Source organism: Chenopodium quinoa, unplaced genomic scaffold (genome assembly GCF_001683475.1).
Source record: "Chenopodium quinoa cultivar QQ74 unplaced genomic scaffold, ASM168347v1, whole genome shotgun sequence".
NCBI classification, from domain to species: Eukaryota; Viridiplantae; Streptophyta; class Magnoliopsida; order Caryophyllales; family Amaranthaceae; genus Chenopodium; species Chenopodium quinoa.
The window spans coordinates 1,137,881-1,158,690 of NW_018743033.1; the positions used below are offsets into that span (position 1 = coordinate 1,137,881).

Consider the following 20,810-nt stretch of genomic DNA (forward strand, 5'->3'; position numbering starts at 1 on the left):
GCAATAGGCCATGAAAAAAAAAGTACCATTTCATAGGTAAATAGTACCATTAATATGTAGTGGTATAAATATTTTGCTAATAGTATAAATAAGTATGTAAAGGGTACATCAAAATATTATACTACTGTGAAATATAATAGTACTACTAATATATAATAGTATAATATGCATGCATAATAGTACACAAAAATGTATCATTGTAATCATAAAAAGTACTATTTTAAATATCAAATAACTATTTTACCCTCCTATTTACAAAGAAAAAATATAGGCGCTATGCGCCAAGATGCACCCCTACAACTCTATTTCTCTTTCTCTCACTTTCTCTTTCTCTAAGCTTCTATCTTCTAAACTTAGCTCTAGTACAAATGGCAAAGAAATGCCAATGGTGTAAAATTAAGGAAGATTACCATTATTGGCGTGACTTTCCTTCAACAAATCACCAATTTCTTGTGATCATGGCCTACAATTTCCATCAACATCTGGTAATTTTCTTGCTATTTACCATTTTATTTAACTCATTATTATTAGCCAAATTTTTACTTGATTTTATTTTTTTATTTTATTTTTAATATATATATATATATATATATATATATATATATATATATATATATTTTGGTAGAAAATTACTCTAAAGTTTCTAGCATGTATTACAAGAACATAATTTGTGATTATGCATAAAGAAAAGTGTAATCACCGAGAATTTCCTTTGTTAGATTTAAAATGTACTTTCAAACTATCTTAATATCAACATTTTATAGATTTAGTAAAAAGGTAAGCGTAGAAAGAGTGTTTAACTTGAATATTAATTGTGCATTAGCTAGCTTAAAACTTCGAATGGTTAATTTATTATGAACCGAGGAAGTATTAAACTGTGAACATAACTTGTGATTCATATGTAACGAAAAGTATAGTCAGTGAAATCTTAAACTTGTTTGTTAGATTTGTCTTCGGTATACTTTCAAAATATAACTAATATTTAAATTTAGTAGAGGGAATGAGTATTAAACTTGTCATATTAATTGAGCATTAGCAAACGTAAAACTACAATGGGTTCAAGTTTAAATAAACGAGGAAATATCAAACTTTCCATATAATTACCCAACTCATCACAAGTTTTTGTTTGTTTTGTAGAAAATTCCTCAAAAATTCATAGAATGTTTCATAGAAAAACTCTCAACATGGTGTACTCTTATCGGACCAAATGAAAACAAATGGAGAGTGAAGTTTGTTAGTGATACGATGAAATTCTCAGACGGATGGGAGAAGTTTGTTAGTGATCATGGAATAGAGGTCAATGACGTTGTGGTGTTTCATTATGCTGGAGATTCGTCGTTTAAAGTCTCTGTATTCAACGGGGAGAATTGTTGTGAAAGGGAAGGCTCTCACTTTGCGAGTAATACTTCTTCTACCTCGGAGAAAGTTACTTGTACGAGTTCTTTGCATTTCAAGAGGGCTAGTGACAATAATACGAGTACTCCTGCTCCTGCTCCTGCTGCTACTGCTACTGCTGCTGCTGCTGCAGCTGTTGGCAGTTCGCAAAAACCCATTGTAGTTGATGAGGACGACGAAGGATCATATAATGACAATGATCAAGATCATGACCATGACCACGTGTCTGAGTATGACACTGCTACTACAATTGATATAAGTGCGGAAGACGAAGAATATCAAGATGAGTACTCTGAGTACCAGCCTGCTGTTTGGAGGCGGAGAACCAGGGCAAGATCATATTACTCTACTACAGGTTATAAGACTTATATAACACCATCTTTAAGATATTCCCTATAATTTTAAGAAATTATGTACTATATATGTGATTAAAATTGCATGTGTTCTGGTAAAGTTTGAAGGTTTATTTATATATATGTTTTGATAATGCCACATTAATTGTCATGATATACATGTATTACTTGCATTTCATGATATATGTAGCGCAATTATTGAGAGGGAATTGTTGTACTGTGAATTTTGTATCTCAGCACGTAAACCCTTTTGAAGGCGTTTGAGCTGTTATATCTGCATATAGCTCAGTATGTGTGCTCCTGTTTGGCTGTTTGGTCATTGCTCATGTATGACGTGTTTGTTGAACAACTTTTAAATGATCTCGATAATTAGAATGAAATAGCAGTAGCAGATGGAGCAATTCAGCAATATATGCTCTAACACACCTGATAGTACAAAAAAGAGTTGGCTTGTTTTGATAGTGTTGGTAGCGGAATATTTTTGACCTGATAGTACAAACATATGAACATTTCTTAAGATGATCTTTGAGCTGAATAATCTGATACAGGGGTGAAAAAATGCTCTCTTGGGCTAATGAAATCTGAGTTGGATTTAGTTGATCCAATTTGTGATCACGCCACTGTTTTAGATAGCTGATATAGAGAAAATTCAGTGAAAATGTTCACGAACAAATCATTTGTACATTTCATAAGAATGGACAATGGCATTTAGCAAAACAATAGAGCAAAAACATGCGGTATTTTATGAGATTTACGAGCAGACTATATTCCTGTTTGGAATAGTATAGGGAAGTAGCCTGTTTGTGTGTCTTAGAGTGATGTTATGAATTGGAGGTACAAATTATAAGACAATCTTTGGTGGGTGATTGAAATCATGAACATTGTGGCAGTGTATTCTTGATTATTTGCTGCATAATTCGTCTTTTGAAGCTGATATCGATGCAAAATGTACTGTAAGGCTCAATCTATTACATACAAGAAATCAGAAAATGCTATTACCTTGAATGTAGGCCAAATTTATATCTTTGAAAGAAATTAGGTGACAGACGAAATTTTTTCTTTTCTAACTCCTATGAAATTATCAGCATATTGCTATGCAGAAAAAAAAACCCGAAGCAGAATGTGCTACATATCTAATCGGAGGGTTCCTACAGAAGAAGAAAAGATAAGAGCTTTGGAAAAGGCTACAAGATTTATGAAGGCTAAAAGATATACTGAGAGAGAGAACAAGATTCCGAGCCCGCCTATGCTTCAGATAACCTTGCGGCCTGCACATGTTTACTGGGGATTTATGCTGGTTTGTTTCCTTTCTATACCCTTTAGTTCTTTCTAATGAAATTTTTTGTTTAAGTTGTTGTGAGTGTTTTATTACTCTATTTAGAAGTAATTGCAACTCAAACCTCTAGTCAGCATGTTAGTTTTACTAGTTTCCCAACCTCAAAAATTCTTATCATGGTTCAAATGTGCAACATATGATCTTGTTTCTTATGCCGGGAATCAGATTGTTTGGTTTTAACCTGAAAAGTTATTATAAACAATAGAGATGAATAAAATTAATAACACAGAATTTACTTGGTTCGGTCTATGTGAACTACAGTCCTACATCTTAGTGTGGAGAGGCTCAATTAATTTATCCTTTTGCATCTTAGTGTGTGACTGCAGTTATGTTCAAGAAGTGAAGAGGTTAGGTTAATAATACAAGCTAATGCCCGTAAACTCATTAACGAGTTGCCAATGTTGAAAGGCTTCGGCCATGTTAAAAGGACTATGCTACATTTGCCCGTTGGGTAATCCATCCACTAGTTAGCGAGGTTTAAAAGTATTCTAAATTGTTGAGTTGGATTTCACTACGTTTTTATGTGTATACTAATGCGTTACTAACCTCAATGAATACAAATATTCTTTGTTTCTCTTATTGTACATAAGTACATAATTCACACGTTTTTGATATGCTATAATTTAGTATTAACAACTTCTATATGTGAATGTGTAAGCAGAAAATCCCAAAAAAATGGGCAATAGAGCATATGGTCCATGGCTCTCAGGACGTGAAGCTGCAGGTCGGAGAATATAGACAATAAAAATGAATAAACTAAAAAGAAAGAAAAAAATTCTATAAATTTACCCTTTTGCATCTTAGTGTGTGTCTGCAGCTATGTACAAGAAGTGAAGAGGTTAAGTTAATTAATAAGACAAGCTAATGCCCGTAAACTCATTAACGAGTTGCCAATGTTGAAAGGCTTAATTCGGCTATGTTAGAAGGACTATGCTACATTTGCCGGTTGGGTAATCCATCCACTTGATAAAGAGGTTAAAAAATATTCTAAATTGTTGAGTTGGATTTCGCTACGTTTTATGTGTATGCTAGCGCGTTACTAACCTCAGTGAAGACAGATATTCTTTGTTTCTCTTATTGTACATATTCACACGTTTTTGATATGCATAATTCAGTAATTTACCAACTTTTATATGTGGATGTGTAAGCAGACAATCCCAAAGAAATGGGCAATAGAGCATATGGTCCATGGCCCTCAGGACGTGAAGCTGCAGGTCGGAGACCGAAGCTGGAATGTTGGATACAGAGTGACTAAGTCTTGTAATAAGGTTGTTCAATACCTCAATCCAAACTCGCAGAAATTTGTGTTTGACAACAATTTGGAGGAGCACGATACGTGTGTGTTCGAGCTGATTCAGAAAGGGCTCTTATCCGTCTTTAACGTCTACATATTTCGTGTCATTGATGAAATTGTTCCCTTGACACTGTCAAATTACAGAGCTTAAGCTGATTGAAGTTAAGTATGATAACAAGGAAGATCGAATACAAATACAAGTACTCCGTAGCTGCTAGATGGCAAAGTTTGTTTGAACTTTTACTACTAAATCAGATGGTTCAATTTGTATAACTTGGTACTTAGAACTTAGAAGTTGGCCTGGAAAATATTTGAGTAGGAATTAAATCAAACCAGCACTTTATTGAATGTATTGATCTTGTTTGTGCATGTATGATATTTAGACTTAGAGCAACACCTTTGTTATTTGATCCTGTTAAATTGAGTTTTTATGTTTTGAAAATAGATTAAATTTTTTTTTTTTTTAGTTATTATACTTAATGATCCTTATAGATATAATAAAGGAAGCATGAGCATTTTACGGTAAAACACATTACTCCCTCTATCCCCTTAGCTTGTTTGCTCTTAAGGGGTGTAATTTTGTACAAAATTTTTGGTTGGATAGAGTTGACAGGAGTGAAACTAGTGGGATCAAATGTAGTGGATCTATCTATAACTAATACTAAAGTAATTATCGTTGCCATCATAACTATCCACGTGGCAGCTTCTTATAACACATTTTCCTTTAAAACTATTATTGACATCATTTTTTTTTTCAATGTAAAACTGATGTTGGAAAATGATTGATTAGTTATACATTTTTCTAAAAGCTTTTATGACTAAATTGAATAAATACATAATTTCCTATGGAGTAAAAATAATTGACGGTTGGTCTCTTTCACATTCTTTTTTTTTTCCTGCTATATTTTTTTTAAAAGAAAAAAACAATAATCTCCTACATTTTATTAGTGATTGTACAGTTTGAATTTTTCACTCGACTTTGAATTTTTCAATTTTTATTATAACTATAAAGTTAATTAGAATAATTAACATCATGCTCTTCATTTTAGCTCAATTAATCTAAATAGAGGGATCATGATTTATTGTGTTTTGATTATAACATTTGTATTATACACTTACAAGTAAATTTTTTTATTATTAATACCATGCCTTTCACGGGACTATCCAAGAGCACGAATATAGTAATGACTCCTCGTTATAATTCATAGTATGAGGTAAATTCAGAAGGACAACTTAAAATCATGACAAATTTCAAGGAGTGGAGAGGGTAGAGATAGAAGGAGGAGGGTTTTACTAATTAGTCTATTAGACGTGCAATTACTTATTTTTCTTAATTTAAATGGAGAAGTTTATAATATATTATTATTTTTTTTTTTATTTTTTTTTTATGATGTTTATAATATATTAATTTTTTTTATGAAGTTTATAATATATTTTTTTTTTATGATGTTTATAATATATTAATTTTTTTTATGAAGTTTATAATATATTAATTTTTTTTATGAAGTTTATAATATATTATTATTTTTTTTTATTTATTTTTTTTAGCAATAATATATTAAATTTTCAGAACCTGATGTTTACTGATAAGAATATTTATTTTAATTTGCAACCTTATTGTAAAAAAGAAATGTGGCTAACTCTGAAATAATTAGATTAAAACGTGAACAATGTGCAATTTATTTATTTTATGATTATCTAATTATTTCAAAATTAGGCTTATATTATCTATTACATCATACATTCTAATTTATTTATTTATTTATTTTTTTTTTGACGAAACATCATACATTCTAATTAGATTATATTGTAAATGATGAGACTCAACTTTAGGTATTAAAATACAAAATGAGTTGTAATTTACACCCAATGGTGATACCCACCCCACTTCTTAATTTAGCAATTCATGTGATATGTAATTTCCCAATGGTGAGACTCTCTTTAAGTATACTAATGTCATTGTCCAATGTGGTCCACACATCCAATTAAATAAACAATTTTAAGTTTTTACAAAAACGTTAAAAGTTAAATAAATAAATAAATAAATAAATAAACCAATATGAAATTGATAAAGCCCCGCTATTTTTTGTCAATTGAGACTCAAAGTTGAGTATCTAAACTTTGCAATTTTCTTTTTGAGTATTTAAGTTTAGATACCAACTTATTAGTATGCTTTGCAAAAAATACCCTCTCTCTCCTAAAAAACTCTAATGAGTCTCACCATTGGAGATGGTCTTAAGGGCCTATTCTGTTTACCTTATTTCAAGTCTAATAAGTTCTGAGAAGTTCAGTTTAGAAAATATAAGTTCTGATACGGGTTGCCCAAGTTCAAATTATAACTATATAGAATAAGTTTCAATAAGGTGTAATAAGTTCAAATAAGTAAAAATCAGGTGAATAGATTAGTAAACATCATGTTCTGCTCACATTTCGATAATTCAGGGTGTGTTCTATTTACCTGATTTTCATTGATCTGAACTTATCTTAATTTATCTGAACTTACCTGAATTTATTAGACCTTATTAAAACTTATTTTAGTTGTAATTTGTACTTGGGTAGCCCTTATCAAAACTTATTAAACCTGAACTGAACTTAATTGAACTTATCTAAACTTATTACACTTAAATAAGTGAAAATAAGGTGAACATAACATACCCTAAGTATTATCTATTGTTAAGTTTGATTAATCTAAGTATACTCTAGCATTAAAAAAAGGTGAAAAACTAAGTATATCGAATACATATTATTGTTTGTCCACTCAATTCAATTTCTTATTTTTTTTTGGATGCTTGATACTCAATTACTAGATTAAGTCTCGTGCAACGCACGATTGTTACTAAAATTTAATGGAGTATATTGTAACAAATTGCATGACTAATTCAACAATAATGGTATTTGTTAAACATCGCCCGCAAATCTCCACATAAAGTCCACAAATTAGACATGATTTGATAATTTTGCCCATTTCTAAAATCGTACCCAAAGTGAACAAATCTCGATCTAACAAATGTGGAGTCGTACTGGGTTGCCCGGGAGACTGGAGGAGAGGTCGGAGAGGCGAGGGACGCCGGAGATACGTCGTCTTCGACGGAAAACGAGGTGGCGCCTAGTTTGGACGCCGGAACCATGGCAAGGACGTCCAGGCAAGGCGCCACAACCAGTGCACTGGCGTCCAAGCCAGACGCCACAACCAGTGCACTGGCGTCCAGCCCAGGCGCCTCAACTAGTGCACAGGCGTCCAGGCTAGGCGCCACCACCAGTGCACTAGCGTTTCTGCCAGACGCCGCCGTTACCGTTTAATTTTTTTTTTTTGCCTTTTTTTTATTTTTTTTTTGTTTTATTTTTTTTTTAAAAAAAAATAAATTGAAAATCCGGAATTCTATTAAAAACAGTTTTTTTTTTTTTTTTTTTAAACTATGTTTAATAAATTTATGTTTTGATTTAGGATGTGGAAATTTATGTTTTTTATTTGATTTTATAAAAAATATATATAGTAGACTTATAAAAAATAACACATAAAATTAATAAATGTTAAAAAAAAATCAAACACATTAAAAAAAAAAATTATACATAAAACAAAAATTTTTAAAAGTAACACAAATTTTCTGATTTTCCAAATAAAAAAAAAATTAAAAAAAAAAAAAGCGGCGAAGGTGGGGCGCCTGGCCAGGACGCCCACCCACTGGCGGTGGCGCCAGATCCGGCAGCCATAGCCAGTGGGCAGGCGCCTGGTTTGGACGCCTCTACCGTTGGCTGGGCTTCCAAGCCACACGCCACGCCACCGGCACTGGCTGCCAGAGCTGGCGCCACCGCCAGTGGGTGGGCGTCCTGGCCAGGCGCCCCACCTTCGCCGCTTATTTTATTTTTTTTAAAAATAATTTAAATAATTACCTTGCCACCAAGTCGCTGCCTTTCCTCCGCCGTCGCCGCCACCACCTCTTTCCCTTACCGCTTTTAGAAAGATGTAGTGAGTGGTTTTTTTTAAAAACACAAAGGGCAATAAGGTCACTTCAATACAAATTTGTGGGCTTTATGTGGAGATTTGCGGGCGATGTTTAGCGATTCACTTATTTTTTATACTTATACTAATGTCAAGGTTAGTGAAGCATTAGACTTTATTTTTAAAAAAACCACATCAATTAGAGTGGTTCCTTCTAGGTTTTCTCCTTGGGAGGGTTTTTTTTATTATTTCCTCTAGAGTTTCTCTCTTGGGAGGGTATTCCTAGCCTCCATTGCTTGGTTTTTTTTTTTTTTTTTTATATTTTTATTTTTTTAAATTTTTTTTTTTAAGGTTTTCCTTCTGTCTTCTTCCATTTTTCTCCATACTACCATCTTTTTGCCTCTTGGTCTCAGTTGTGAATCTTTGTAGGGGCTTCCATTGGTGTTCTTACCAGGGGCGGAGCTACAAGGGGGGCTGGCAGGGCCTTGGCCCCCGTAGCCTAGCCTCGCGGCCCATAATTTTCTAACTTGGACCCCTGTAAATTTATTGTATATGTATTATTAAGTGAATATTAACTTCACATAAATGGTCTTGCTTTAGTGGTATATAGGTAGTACATGATAGTACACATGGTCACTTGTTCGATTTTCCTAGCTCTCTCACTTTGCTTTTCTCTTTTATTTTTCTTGTATAATTTGGGAGTTTTTTTTTTCTTTTATAATCCCACTTCTTTATTTTTTTTTCTTTAAAAATTTTCTTAAAAAAAAAATAAAAAAAATAAAAATTCTTTAATAATTTGGCTGGTTGTTTTTTTTTTCTTTTATGAGATGGCAAATGAAGATTCAATGCTTCAAATTCAATAATACTTTGTCTAAATTTTATTCATTTATGATATTTTGTTGATTGATGATCATCATAATTTTGCCTGTGTATGATGTTGTGACATACATTCAAAAAAATACATGTACTTTCTAAGATCTAAATGTTTCATATTGCTATTTTATGTTTCTACTTATTTTTGTTAATCGTTTTTGAATTTGAGTAGAGTTTGCCTTGTATATGATGTTATAACATACATTCAAAAAAACACGTAACTTTCTAAAATAATTTAAATGTTATATATTGCTAGTTTATATGCTTCTCTTATTTTTTATTAATTTTTTTTTATTGATTTAGAGTAGTTTTAACTTTTACTGCAAAGTTCTTCGTATTTGTCTTGTGATTTTTTTGAATGTCAAGGTAAAATGATGAGCTTTGGGTCTTTGTATAGAGAAATTTTTATTGTCAATGCTTGCACGAAAGATAATTTGTCCCTCGAAAATAATAGGCTTGGCCCCGTTAGCTTTTAATTCCTAGTTACGCCCTTGGTTCTTACCAGTGGTAAGTCCCAAAAACTTTTTATTTGCTTTCAATAAATAGATATCATCATTGAGATGATGATTTTTCTCTTGTGTTTATTTTAATTTTTTTGTTTGTATGGCAAGAATTGAAAATTTAGGGTTTCATAATCTCCATAAGAATCCAGAGGACCACACGAGTATTTTCACTGAAACGACTATGCATCCATGGATTTCAAGCCGAATCAGAGCTAACTCACATATTATATTGCTTCAGATGAAATTTTTTATTAAGGCGATTGTTAATCAAATCTGCGATGTATTTAGTTAAGATGTTATGTACTTGTATGTGCTGAAATTTTTGATTTCCTTGGAATTATATGTAATTGTCATTTGGCTATATTTTATTAATGAAATTCCTTTTTCTTCTTGTAAAACAAAAAAAAAAGACTTCATTTATAAAAAAAAGAAAAAAAATTTATATTTAATATAAATAATATTATAGGAATAATTTTAGATAAAAGTATTAATTTAATATTTACTTAATCTTTGTTCATTTTTTTTACATACAAAATATAAAATATTTGAAATATATGCAAAAATATTCTAGTTGAGTGTATGTTGAAAAAAATATGATTGTCAAATTGAAAGAATATATATATTATGTGTTCAAAATTGTTTTCTTGAAATTTTGCTAGGAAAAAAAATGGAGGAAACATTTTTAATCGTGAAATGACTTGTGTCATGCATTTGAAGATTTAATTTGGAAAAATATATTAGCGCTATGTGGAATAATATTTTGGTAGAAATTTTAGATATTTGCTATTATATAAATGACGTGAATCTTTTTTAGTGTTTGATAAAAAATATGGTGGTCAAATAGGAAGGTTTTATTATAGTTATATGGTAAATATATTTGCAGAAGATTTGACGGAAAAAATAAGGTAGTTTTGGAGGGAAAAAAACAACACCAAAAAGTGACACATGTCAATATGTCATTGCTGGTGTCTGTTTTAGTATTTTGTTATTGATTGGGGCAGTACATGAAACAACAAGCAGATTGCTCACTCATTTGACAGAATTATCGTAATTCCTTCTACTTTTAAAATCGAAAGAAGTAGAGTGCCACAAAATTTAAAAGAAAGTCCAGAAAAAAAAAAAAATAACTTGCCCCAACATGGTTATGGTCAGGGACTAACAATCCATACTTAAACTATTAAATCACCTTGTCTATTACTAATTTAATTTAGCGCAACCTAGTGAAAATTTATCAATTGTACAAGTCAAAATTAGCACAATTTTTTAAAAGACTAGTAAATTTGTTAAGACTCTTTTCTTAAACATTCCTGTATTTGTCTGTCAACTTGTATATGGTTAGACTTTAGCACAACCTAGTGAAAATTTATCAAGTGCACAAGCCAAAATTAGTACAATTTTCTAAAAGACTATCAAATTTGTTAGTCTTTTCTTAAACATTCATGCATTTGTTAAAACGGATTAATTAATCTTATTTTTTAAGTATTCCCTTGAAACATCCTCCAACATAATTAATTGCCATTTAAAAAAAAAAACAGAAAAAAACCTATTTATATAAAACGTATCACATTCATATATTTTAAACAAATTTCTTATATGTTCATATTGTTCTAGATGTAAATTTTAAATTAATAAGCTCATAAAAGACTAACTAAAGCGTTTTATGATAGGTTATTAAACTTACACGGAAAAAGACAATGATGAGATTTCCTTTCTATTCAAAAAATGACCTTAGTCAAATAATTCAAAAGAAATGCCTAAATTCCAAGTCATGCTACGACTTGTAATTGTTTCTTAACGAAGTACAAATAATATTTTGTATCTAGATACATTAGACATAATGTGCCTAAGGGTAAATTTTCATTTAGATTCTCTATATGAGTGTTGTATTGAAAAAAATAAATAAAAAAAAAACCTTTTAGGTACAGATATTAGTATTGGTATAAGGGAGCCACAATGGTAAAGATGTAGACAAGATTTGATCCCACGTCTTAAGTACTACTAGCCCTAACCAACTAGATTAATAGATATCAACGGGTATACATATTTGTACTTGGATACATAATATAGGTCTTCCAAATCAATTCATATGACCATAATAGTTCTAAATCCAATATCACTCATGAATTTCAACATTAATTTAAAGCTTCATTAGCACAAAATTGTGCTTGAATCATAAGGGGTACCAAGGATATGTTAACATTTATGAGAATTGAAAGATGGCGCAAAATCTTTCGATTAAATGTCCCAATTTCCCTACAAATTTTCAATGGAAGACAATACCTTTGTGATAATTTGGACCATTTACTAATCTTTCACATAGTAATGATGTTAGACAGGTTTTTCCTTCCTTAATTTCATGCTATTGTGGATAGACAAGATATTTAATTTGGAGTGTCTAAAGAACAAATTTTCACTCTAAAAAAAGTTGAAAGTTGATTTTTCTTTTTTTTTTTTTTTTTTTTTGTATACTAGTTGAAAATTGATTTTTAAATAAAACAAAGGCTCTATTTGGGTCCATCTCCTGCCAGTGCCCACCACTTATGCCGCCATTTCCCACGCCCTTCCATAATTCCATGTTCTACCAATTCGTAAAAGTACACCGTTACTTAGCTAGTGTTAGAATCGAGTGAGTTGAGACTTAAGACTGAGCTTTAAAGTAGGTTAATTACACTTTCGTTCGAACTTAAACCGAGTCAAAACCTTTGTCTTGCCTTAATTATCTAATTACCATAAAATTAAATTAATTTGATGTCGAAAGTTAGAGCTTTTTTATGTTGTAACTATCTATGTGCTAATTCTTTTAGAGCTTCTCAACAGTGTTAATATGTTATAATATATACAAGTAGAATAGATAATTCTTTAAAAAAAATAAAAAAATAAAAACAGGAACAAGCATGTTCACAAGTTTCTCATGCCAAATTTGCCTGTGTTAATCTCTTTTGAAAATTTAAAGACATGTTGAATGGTTCACCCCATCATTTAGGGGTGTTCCAAAACCAGTCCAGACTAGATTAATGCACCAGATCCGAACGGACCTAATAAACTGATTTGATCTCCGAGTTGAGATTTTTTTATTTATTTTTATTTTTTAAATCTTTGGTTGGTCAATTCCAAAACCCTTAAAAATCAGTCTTAAACTGAATCAGTTTATTCCTTGAATTATGTATAAAGCGCTTAAAAAATGATTAAGATTATCCATAATAAGTTAATATAACTTTAATTTTATGAGCTTTTTTTGTATTATACTTACAAAAAAGAACATTAAAAAAATTATTATTCCTTAATTATTTTCGAATGTTTCATAAAATTATTTTTAAAAAATTTTATTCTTTTCAAAAATATTCTAAAACTGGTCCAAACCAATCCAGACTGGATTTTGGACCCTTTTTTCCAATCCAATTTGGTTCCTAGCTTAACCGGTCCAGTCTCCGATTTTTCCAATTCAAATTTTCGATTTTTTTTTTATAAGGAAAGGGGGAAAAAAAAGTTAGGATAATTCAAACTTTTTATCTTTGACAAGTGAAGAGCCCTTGGCAAGTTGGCATCATTAACATCAAAAATTATTTTATGTTAAATTTTTATTTACTTGAAAAGATTACCTGCCGCCCCCTTTTGTTTGTCCGATTGAAATTTATTACTTTGTGAATTTTCAATTCTTCTTTTAGGAATGTTTCTTTTTTCTTTTTCTTTTTGATTAATTTTCTATGGTGGACGCATGCTGCCTTGATGTTTGAGGAGTTATTATACCTTATGTCCTTATGTGGTGATGTGTGGGAAAGATGTTATATTGTTGAAAATTAGAAGGAATTTACATTATTATTTTTTTTAAACGATGTAGATAGATTATCCAATTATCCATTTTGTGTTAACACAATGATTTGTGAATTGTGATACACAGTTAATTTTTAGAACATTTATTCAGGACAACTTAGCTATCTCATTTATGAGTGTAAACTATGGACAATTTTCAAATGGTCCCAATAAAATTATGACCATTGTATTAGATCAAATCGCAACCGTTCATTTCTATTGACTAATGTGAAACTTTTGATGAAGTTGACTTTTACTTTGATTATTGAAAAACCACATTTTATCTCACTTTCATTCAGTTTTCACAGTTTAGTTATTTTTTCTTTCCCTACTCAATGTCGTGTGCTTTCATTCTTCTTATTAGCATATTTACGAAAAGAGAGATTACCATCATCATCATCATCATATAAGAATAATTGTTTCCATCTACCTACATGCTCATGATTTCATGAATATGCAGCTGTATGGGTAGTATTATGATGCGATCGGAAAAAATTAAGCCCTCTACATGAAGTTTGCGGTGAAGACATAGGTCTTAAGTTATATTAGGTCAAGGATCATGAAGACACCATTTATTCATAACAACCACTTTGCATTTTGTACATCTGAAGACTAAACCCACCTGAGTGTGACATTAAAATAACCTTCACCCTTCATAAGAGGCAATTTGATAAATATTATATGATGCGATCGGAAAAGAACATTAATCCAAATATCATCATGGCTAAGCTAAGCCAATTAAAGCAGTAGTAATATATTTGTGCACGAATAAAGAATTTTGCTGATATCGAAAAATTAATCCGTAATTAAGCATACAAATCTCTGCATGGCTCCCCTTCCGAACAATTCCGACATCGAAAAAAAAAAAAAAAAAATTCCGACATCGAAACTCAATTAAACACTCAATTAATGTAGAAAAAGTGAAATTAAGGAGAATGGACACGAAAAACATTGAACAAGGAAAGAAAAGAACTAATTTGTAACAACTGAATGAACGTGGGTTAGAATGTGGGATTTTTTTTATTTTTTTTTTTAACATTTTTCAAAAATCAAAATAAAAAGTCAATTAAATCAACGGTTAAAATTAATCTATAAAAACAAACGGTTGTAATTTAATCTAATACAATGTCTATAATTTTATTGTGGCCAGTCAAAAGTCATCCGTAAATTACCTGTTGTTAATTTGTTGTTTGGGTAACTATAGTAATGTTTATTTTGCATATAAATTTTGGTCAATTAGATATTTAGATACTGAAACTCCACCCTCTTTCTAAAAACACTTAACAATAGATGGACAAAAATGATAAATGATTTACAATCTTTACAATATCATGACCTTGCCGTATACCGTTTCTTCTAAAAAAAAAAAAATACCTACACCAAAATAACCAACCTACACTCAAAATATACTAAACTTTTTTTTTTTTTTTTGAAAGAAAATATACTCGAAGTTAAACCTTCATAGCCTTTTTTTTTATTTATTTATTTTTTTTTTTTTTTGAGGAAAACCTCCATAATAAGTCCAGCTTAAACATGACCCAAATTCAAGATCAACCAGACTCATACATATTTGACACAATAATAAATTACTAGTAAAATAATTTTTGAGGTTATGTAATAAAAAACTTTACAACAGGTAATAAGTCAAAAGCCATCACTACCATGAGAACCACCACTTCTTTATTCCAATGAAAACGAAAAAAACCATCACTTTTATCTACCTCCCACTATCACATCATATTTCTGAAAACACTAGAAAAAGGCAAAGGTATGTCCCAATATTAGAATTTAAATACAACAAAAAGAAGAAAAGAGCACTAACATAAAAGTGGCCTACAAAAATAATGCAAGTATTAATAAAATTACTATAAATAGATAAATAAAAATTTGGCAATAGTACAGTACAGATTTGTATCACGCTCCTCATTCAAAACTGACACCTAATATTATCACATAGCAGTTGAAATATGACAAAATTCCCACCCACTGAAATACAACTAAACATTCTTAACCTTTAGACAGCATTTCTTGCTTGTTTGATATGCAAGAAACTTCAAAACTTTAGTTTCTTCTACCAAAATTTCATACCTTTGAAAGATGGTGCAAAGAAAGGTGGTAAACAATAAGCTTGGAATTCAAGCTAGTACCCTCAAAACAGATAAGAAGCAAGCCATCATAAAGCCCTCCATCCAAAACCATGATGGCAAGACCAAAGGAGCCGATTTGAAGGCCGTGAAGATGAAGAAATCGCGGTCTGTTAAAAGGTCCAGCGTCGATATTAGTCATCACTCAACACCGGAAATCCAGGAAGTGGCTCGGCAGCTAGGAAAGCCACCTCAATTTGTCACACCGGTGAAGACTCCGAGCCCCAAGAAACCTTTGCCATGTAAGTCTCCTTACATATCTCCGAATTATATGAAGAGTACAAGCAGTTCTGAGGCAAGAAAAGAGAGAAAAACAGCTAAGGAAAGCAGCAATACTAGCATTTCTAAGCTTCATAAAGTTGCAAAAACATTAAACAAGTTATCTAGTTTGAAAAAAATGAGGGCCTTAACAAAGTCACCTAGCTTTAAACACACAAGATCAGGAGCCTGTAAAAAGCTTGTTTTATGTCAGAATGATCTTGATGTACAAAGAGCTACTTGCTCATCAACCTTGAAAGATTCTAAGTTTCCTACTTACCTTAAACTCAAGCCCGGGGCAACTGAAGCCGAAGGAAACTCGGTGTTTAAGGTCTGCCCTTATACCTATTGTTCCCTTAATGGTCATCACCATATCTCTGCGCCCCCCTTGAAGCGCTTCTTGGCTTCAAGGCGGCGGCTGCTGAAAACCCTGAAAGTTAGACCAGAAGTTCTTTCCCCTCATAAAGCTAAGGCGACTGAGAATAACAAGGCCATAGAAGGGGATTGTAACGAAGATTTCTTTGTCGAAGTTCATGTCCCAGATAGAGAGGTTGCTAGTCTTGCTACACAGGTCTCTGAAAGCATATCTGATGGGCCGTGCTCTGAGATTGACTTACAGGATGATCTTAATCAAACTGAAGACACCACTTTTTCAGGCATAAATTTCAGTCTTGAAGATGTAGATTTTCCACCAACTCCTCTTCAGACACAAACATCATTTGAGAGCCAGAGCTCTCCTAGTGAGTTCTTTGGCGAGAACTCGGATATGGAGTGGGAAGAGGGGCAAAGTCCTGCCAGCCATGACAGGTATGAGGATTATGTTCAGACAGAATACAGTAAAGATCAAGATGAACCAAAGTTTGAATCAAACAATGGTTCTAGCAAGTATTTGGAGTTCCTAGCTGATGCATACACACCATGTTTTCATGACGAAATTGTAGAGTGCCTGAGTTTCAGTGATACAGACTCTCTGCCAGATAACGAGTCGACCCAGACAGGTACTTTCTTCGCACTATAAACATATGTCCAGTGTTTACATCCTAGATCAAAGTTAAGCTACACTTGATCATTAGTTTGTCATTAATGATACTCTATAAAAATGGAACATGAAGGATCATAAATCTAGAGTTTTATAAGATAATTTTTATTATGATTTCACTGATATATCTAAAGTAAAAAACTATGGATGTACATTCCCATAGATCATAAAGATACTAATTTGGATAATTATGTAGACATAGTATTGCAACCGAGCCCTACTTCATACAGTGTTCACTACTGATTAGATCAATATTACAATACACTACTACTAGATAGAATTATGGTCAAAATCTGTTCCAATGATCATACATATATAAATTTGGACAGTTATGTAGACATTGGGTCGCATTCAAGCCCACCTCAGATAGTGTTAAGTACTGATTAGATCAATTTTACAAAATGTTGTTGGACATAATATATAATTGCAACCTGACTGTGACATCTGGTGCAGATGATAAGCACGTAAAAGAGCTAAATATGTTCATAGATGATATGAATTTTGAACCAAAAAATGAAATTACTGAAGAGTCTCACCTAGGTGATGAAGCTGTCTGTGCTGCAAAGCTAGAAGATGAGTCCATGAACAAACAGGGCAAATCTTTCTTTGACCTTATTGAGGAATTTGCTGAGGCTCAAAATGAAGAACTTGAATCTTATGAGTTTGAAGTAGAAACAGATGCTGACGAATCAAATGAAGGAAACTACACAGTAGGAGGTATCAGAGAAGAAGATGTTGCTGACTTTGTCTTGGAAGAAAGAGAACCAAGTGAGGAAACTATTAGACACATATCACCGATTGCTGATGATACAGATTCTTCTTGTACTAAGGTAGATTCTGAAACTGATCAGAGTGGTTCAGGGAATGAAGCTGATGCTAGCCATAGCATTACCGATAATGGAAATGTCTTGCCAGAGAAAGATTTTGCAGAATGGGAAAGGATTGAAGCTGACAATTGCGCGAATAAAAGACCAGCAAATTCTGAAGAAGAAGAAGAAGAGGAATATTCAAACAACATAGAGCTTCGCTCAGATGAGAAAATTGATGATAAAGTCAAAGAATCAGAAGCACAAGATCACAAGACAGAAGAAGCAGATGCATCTCCTGCCATCAGAAAAAATATGCAAGAAGCCAGAAAACACATTTCCAACAAAAGAGAATCTGATTGCAATTTAGAGCTCCTGGATAGCTGCAGCAAATTAAAGAGGTTTTTGAGATGCAGGAAAGCAGATGAGGACATTGAGGATGAGAAAGAATTCAACGCTAGAGGACCGAACTTTCTTACAATTGAACCTGAGCCGGAAGCAGAGAAGGTAGATCTCAGGCACCAAGAGATGGATGAGAGAATAAATGCAGACGAGTGGATGCTCGACTATGCACTTCAGAAGACAGTCAACCAACTAGCTCCAGCTCGAAAAAGAAAGGTGGCATTACAAGTCGAAGCTTTTGAATCAGTTCTGCCGATACCAAAGTTTGAGTCGCATATGAGGAGAAATACATCGGGTTTCCCCAATGCAAGACCCATTCAAGCTTGCAGATAATATATTTTCTTATAAAGGTAATCCTAAACCACCTATTTTAATCGCTCTACAGTTTGGTTCTTAAATTATTCCCCTAGTTAGATTATGATACATTTGTTTTTTCATCCAGAAAGAAAATCTGCAGCTTAGCAGTTCTTTGACAATGCATAAAAAAGGTAAGGAGATGCAGGTTACAAGCAACTATGCAGGTAATAGATGTACTGAAGATGAACTGCTGCTCAGATGTATGCTAATAGGCAATCAGAACTCCAAATACAAACTTTTGTATACTGAACAATATACCTGAGGAGGACGTGGTAGCAAATTTAAGTTAGCTACTAGCTAGTGATAACTTAAGTTTTAGTGGATTTGTGTGACGGACTGACAGATGTTCTTGCTTCTGTTTTCTAGGCTTGTTCTGCAGTAAACTAGTAGTGTGCCGTTTTGCTTCACGTCTTATGATTTAGTTGTATGGTATTCTGGTGGTTTAAGTTATGTGCTTCAGTCACACAACTTTTGATTGGTTCATTCTCTGTTTCATTGGAACTTGTCACTGTACTTTAACCTATGTTATTCGGACTCTTCATTTTACCTCAAGTACCCGTGTCGGACCCTCAACACCCGGACATGGGTGTGACAGTTGGACACTTCTTTTTTATGAGAACCATGACACTTGGACACTTCATTTTACTTCAAAATCATATAAAATTTTCACAAAATAGCCGAGTAGGCACTTGGACACGTACTTGTGTCGGACATGAGTACCCGAGTCCAAGTAATATAGCCTAACATAGTATGGAGTAAAAACTTACATTTCATCCTATTCAGGTATACTCCCTCCGTTTCGTATTAATCGCAGCAGTAGGCCTTGCAGAAAGTTTTAGGAAATTTATAGGGTATGGATCATAGGGTGAATTTTATAATATAAAGTATAGTTAGTGGGAATATATTTTATTGTTAGTAGGAGAGAGAAATAATAATAAAAAAAAAAATTAATATAAGTGGGGTTTGTAAGAGAGAGAAATAATTAAATATTTATGCAAATGAAAGTGGGGGAGAAATAATAAAATAGTAGTGAAGTGTTGCAACTATTATGAAACAGATGTAGAAAGAAAGTGTTGCGATTATTACGAAACGGAGGGAGTATATGGATAACTATTAGTCTATTATTCATTGTCCATCCTTAAAGCCACCTTTAACTAGTCTAATGCAAATACAAGTCTACAACCTTGAGCCACTTTGTTTATATTCAATTCCAACTGCACATTGACCAAAAGAAGATTCGTTCAAGAGTAACTCCAGCTAGTAGTTATCCCCTTAGCCAACTCCCCATTGTTAAGAGATAATTATATATCCTTGTATATAGCTAGTAGTTATCCTCTTCCCTTATTTGTAGCTCTTATATTTAGCCTTTCTTGACCTTTCTTACGGTCAATTATATTTTTGGTAGTTAATGATTCTTAGCCACAATTGTAGGCATAATCCTTAATTATACTGTGGCCTTAGTTTCCTTTGGTAGGGTATTTGCTTTCTCTATATATAGTTGTAAATACTTACTTTAATTTGCTATTCAATACAAAAGGTATTCAAACTCTAATATGGTATCATGAGCTATTGATCCAACTTTTTTTCGCATCCGTTACTACCATGGGTACACCATCAAAACCCTTTGTTAACACCGACAAATGATGGTGACCATATTTAACTTCCCTCTCGGATAGTTTCAAACCCAATTCAAACTTCCGCTCAAACCCTTTTGGCACCATGTAGTCTCTCTACCAAGGATAGCCAACTATCATTTTTTTCTCCAAACCCCTTATGGAGAAACAAATCCATAATTCGGCACCATGTAGTCTTTCTACCAAGGATAACCAACTATCAATTTTTTTTTTCTCCACACCCGTTACGGAGAAACAAAACCATTTTCGACAACCCGTAGTTTATCTACCTAGTGTTGTCAAGCATAAACTTATTTTTCCAAACTCTTATGGAGAAACCCACCCACTACGCTTTTTTTTTTCAACAACAAAAAAAAAAAGTAGTCATTTTCAACATTTTCTTATTACAACCACAAATCATCTTTCAATATTGGACTTTTCCTTCGGTCGTCCATGTTGCGGGGGCACATTTTCAGCAATGACCAGCTTGCGGACGTCATTACTAAATCTCTTGCTATCTCCCGGTTTAACTACTTGTATTCCAAGATTGGCCTCGTCTCTCGACCGTCCATCTTGCGAAGGAATGTTAAGAGATAATCAAATCTCCTTGTATATAGCGAGTATTTATCCTCTTCCCTTTTTTGTAGCTCTTATATTTAGCCTTTCTTAACCTTTCTTACGGTCAAT

At 32.5% G+C, this 20,810-nt stretch overlaps 2 protein-coding genes across 2 annotated transcripts; both read left to right on the plus strand.

The window, feature by feature from the left end:
* The first annotated feature begins 368 nt into the window (after window positions 1–368).
* LOC110730629 (B3 domain-containing protein REM16-like) lies at window positions 369–4,529 on the plus strand. Its single transcript, XM_021910448.1, has 4 exons — window positions 369–485; window positions 1,138–1,750; window positions 2,849–3,045; window positions 4,236–4,529. The coding sequence occupies exons 1-4, from the start codon at window positions 369–371 to the stop codon at window positions 4,527–4,529; spliced, it is 1,221 nt and encodes a 406-aa protein (XP_021766140.1).
* Window positions 4,530–15,372: 10,843 nt separating this feature from the next.
* On the plus strand, window positions 15,373–19,029 carry LOC110730534. Its single transcript, XM_021910339.1, has 3 exons — window positions 15,373–16,904; window positions 17,399–18,503; window positions 18,596–19,029. The coding sequence occupies exons 1-2, from the start codon at window positions 15,602–15,604 to the stop codon at window positions 18,484–18,486; spliced, it is 2,391 nt and encodes a 796-aa protein (XP_021766031.1). The 5' UTR covers window positions 15,373–15,601; the 3' UTR covers window positions 18,487–18,503; window positions 18,596–19,029.
* The last annotated feature ends 1,781 nt before the right edge of the window (window positions 19,030–20,810 follow it).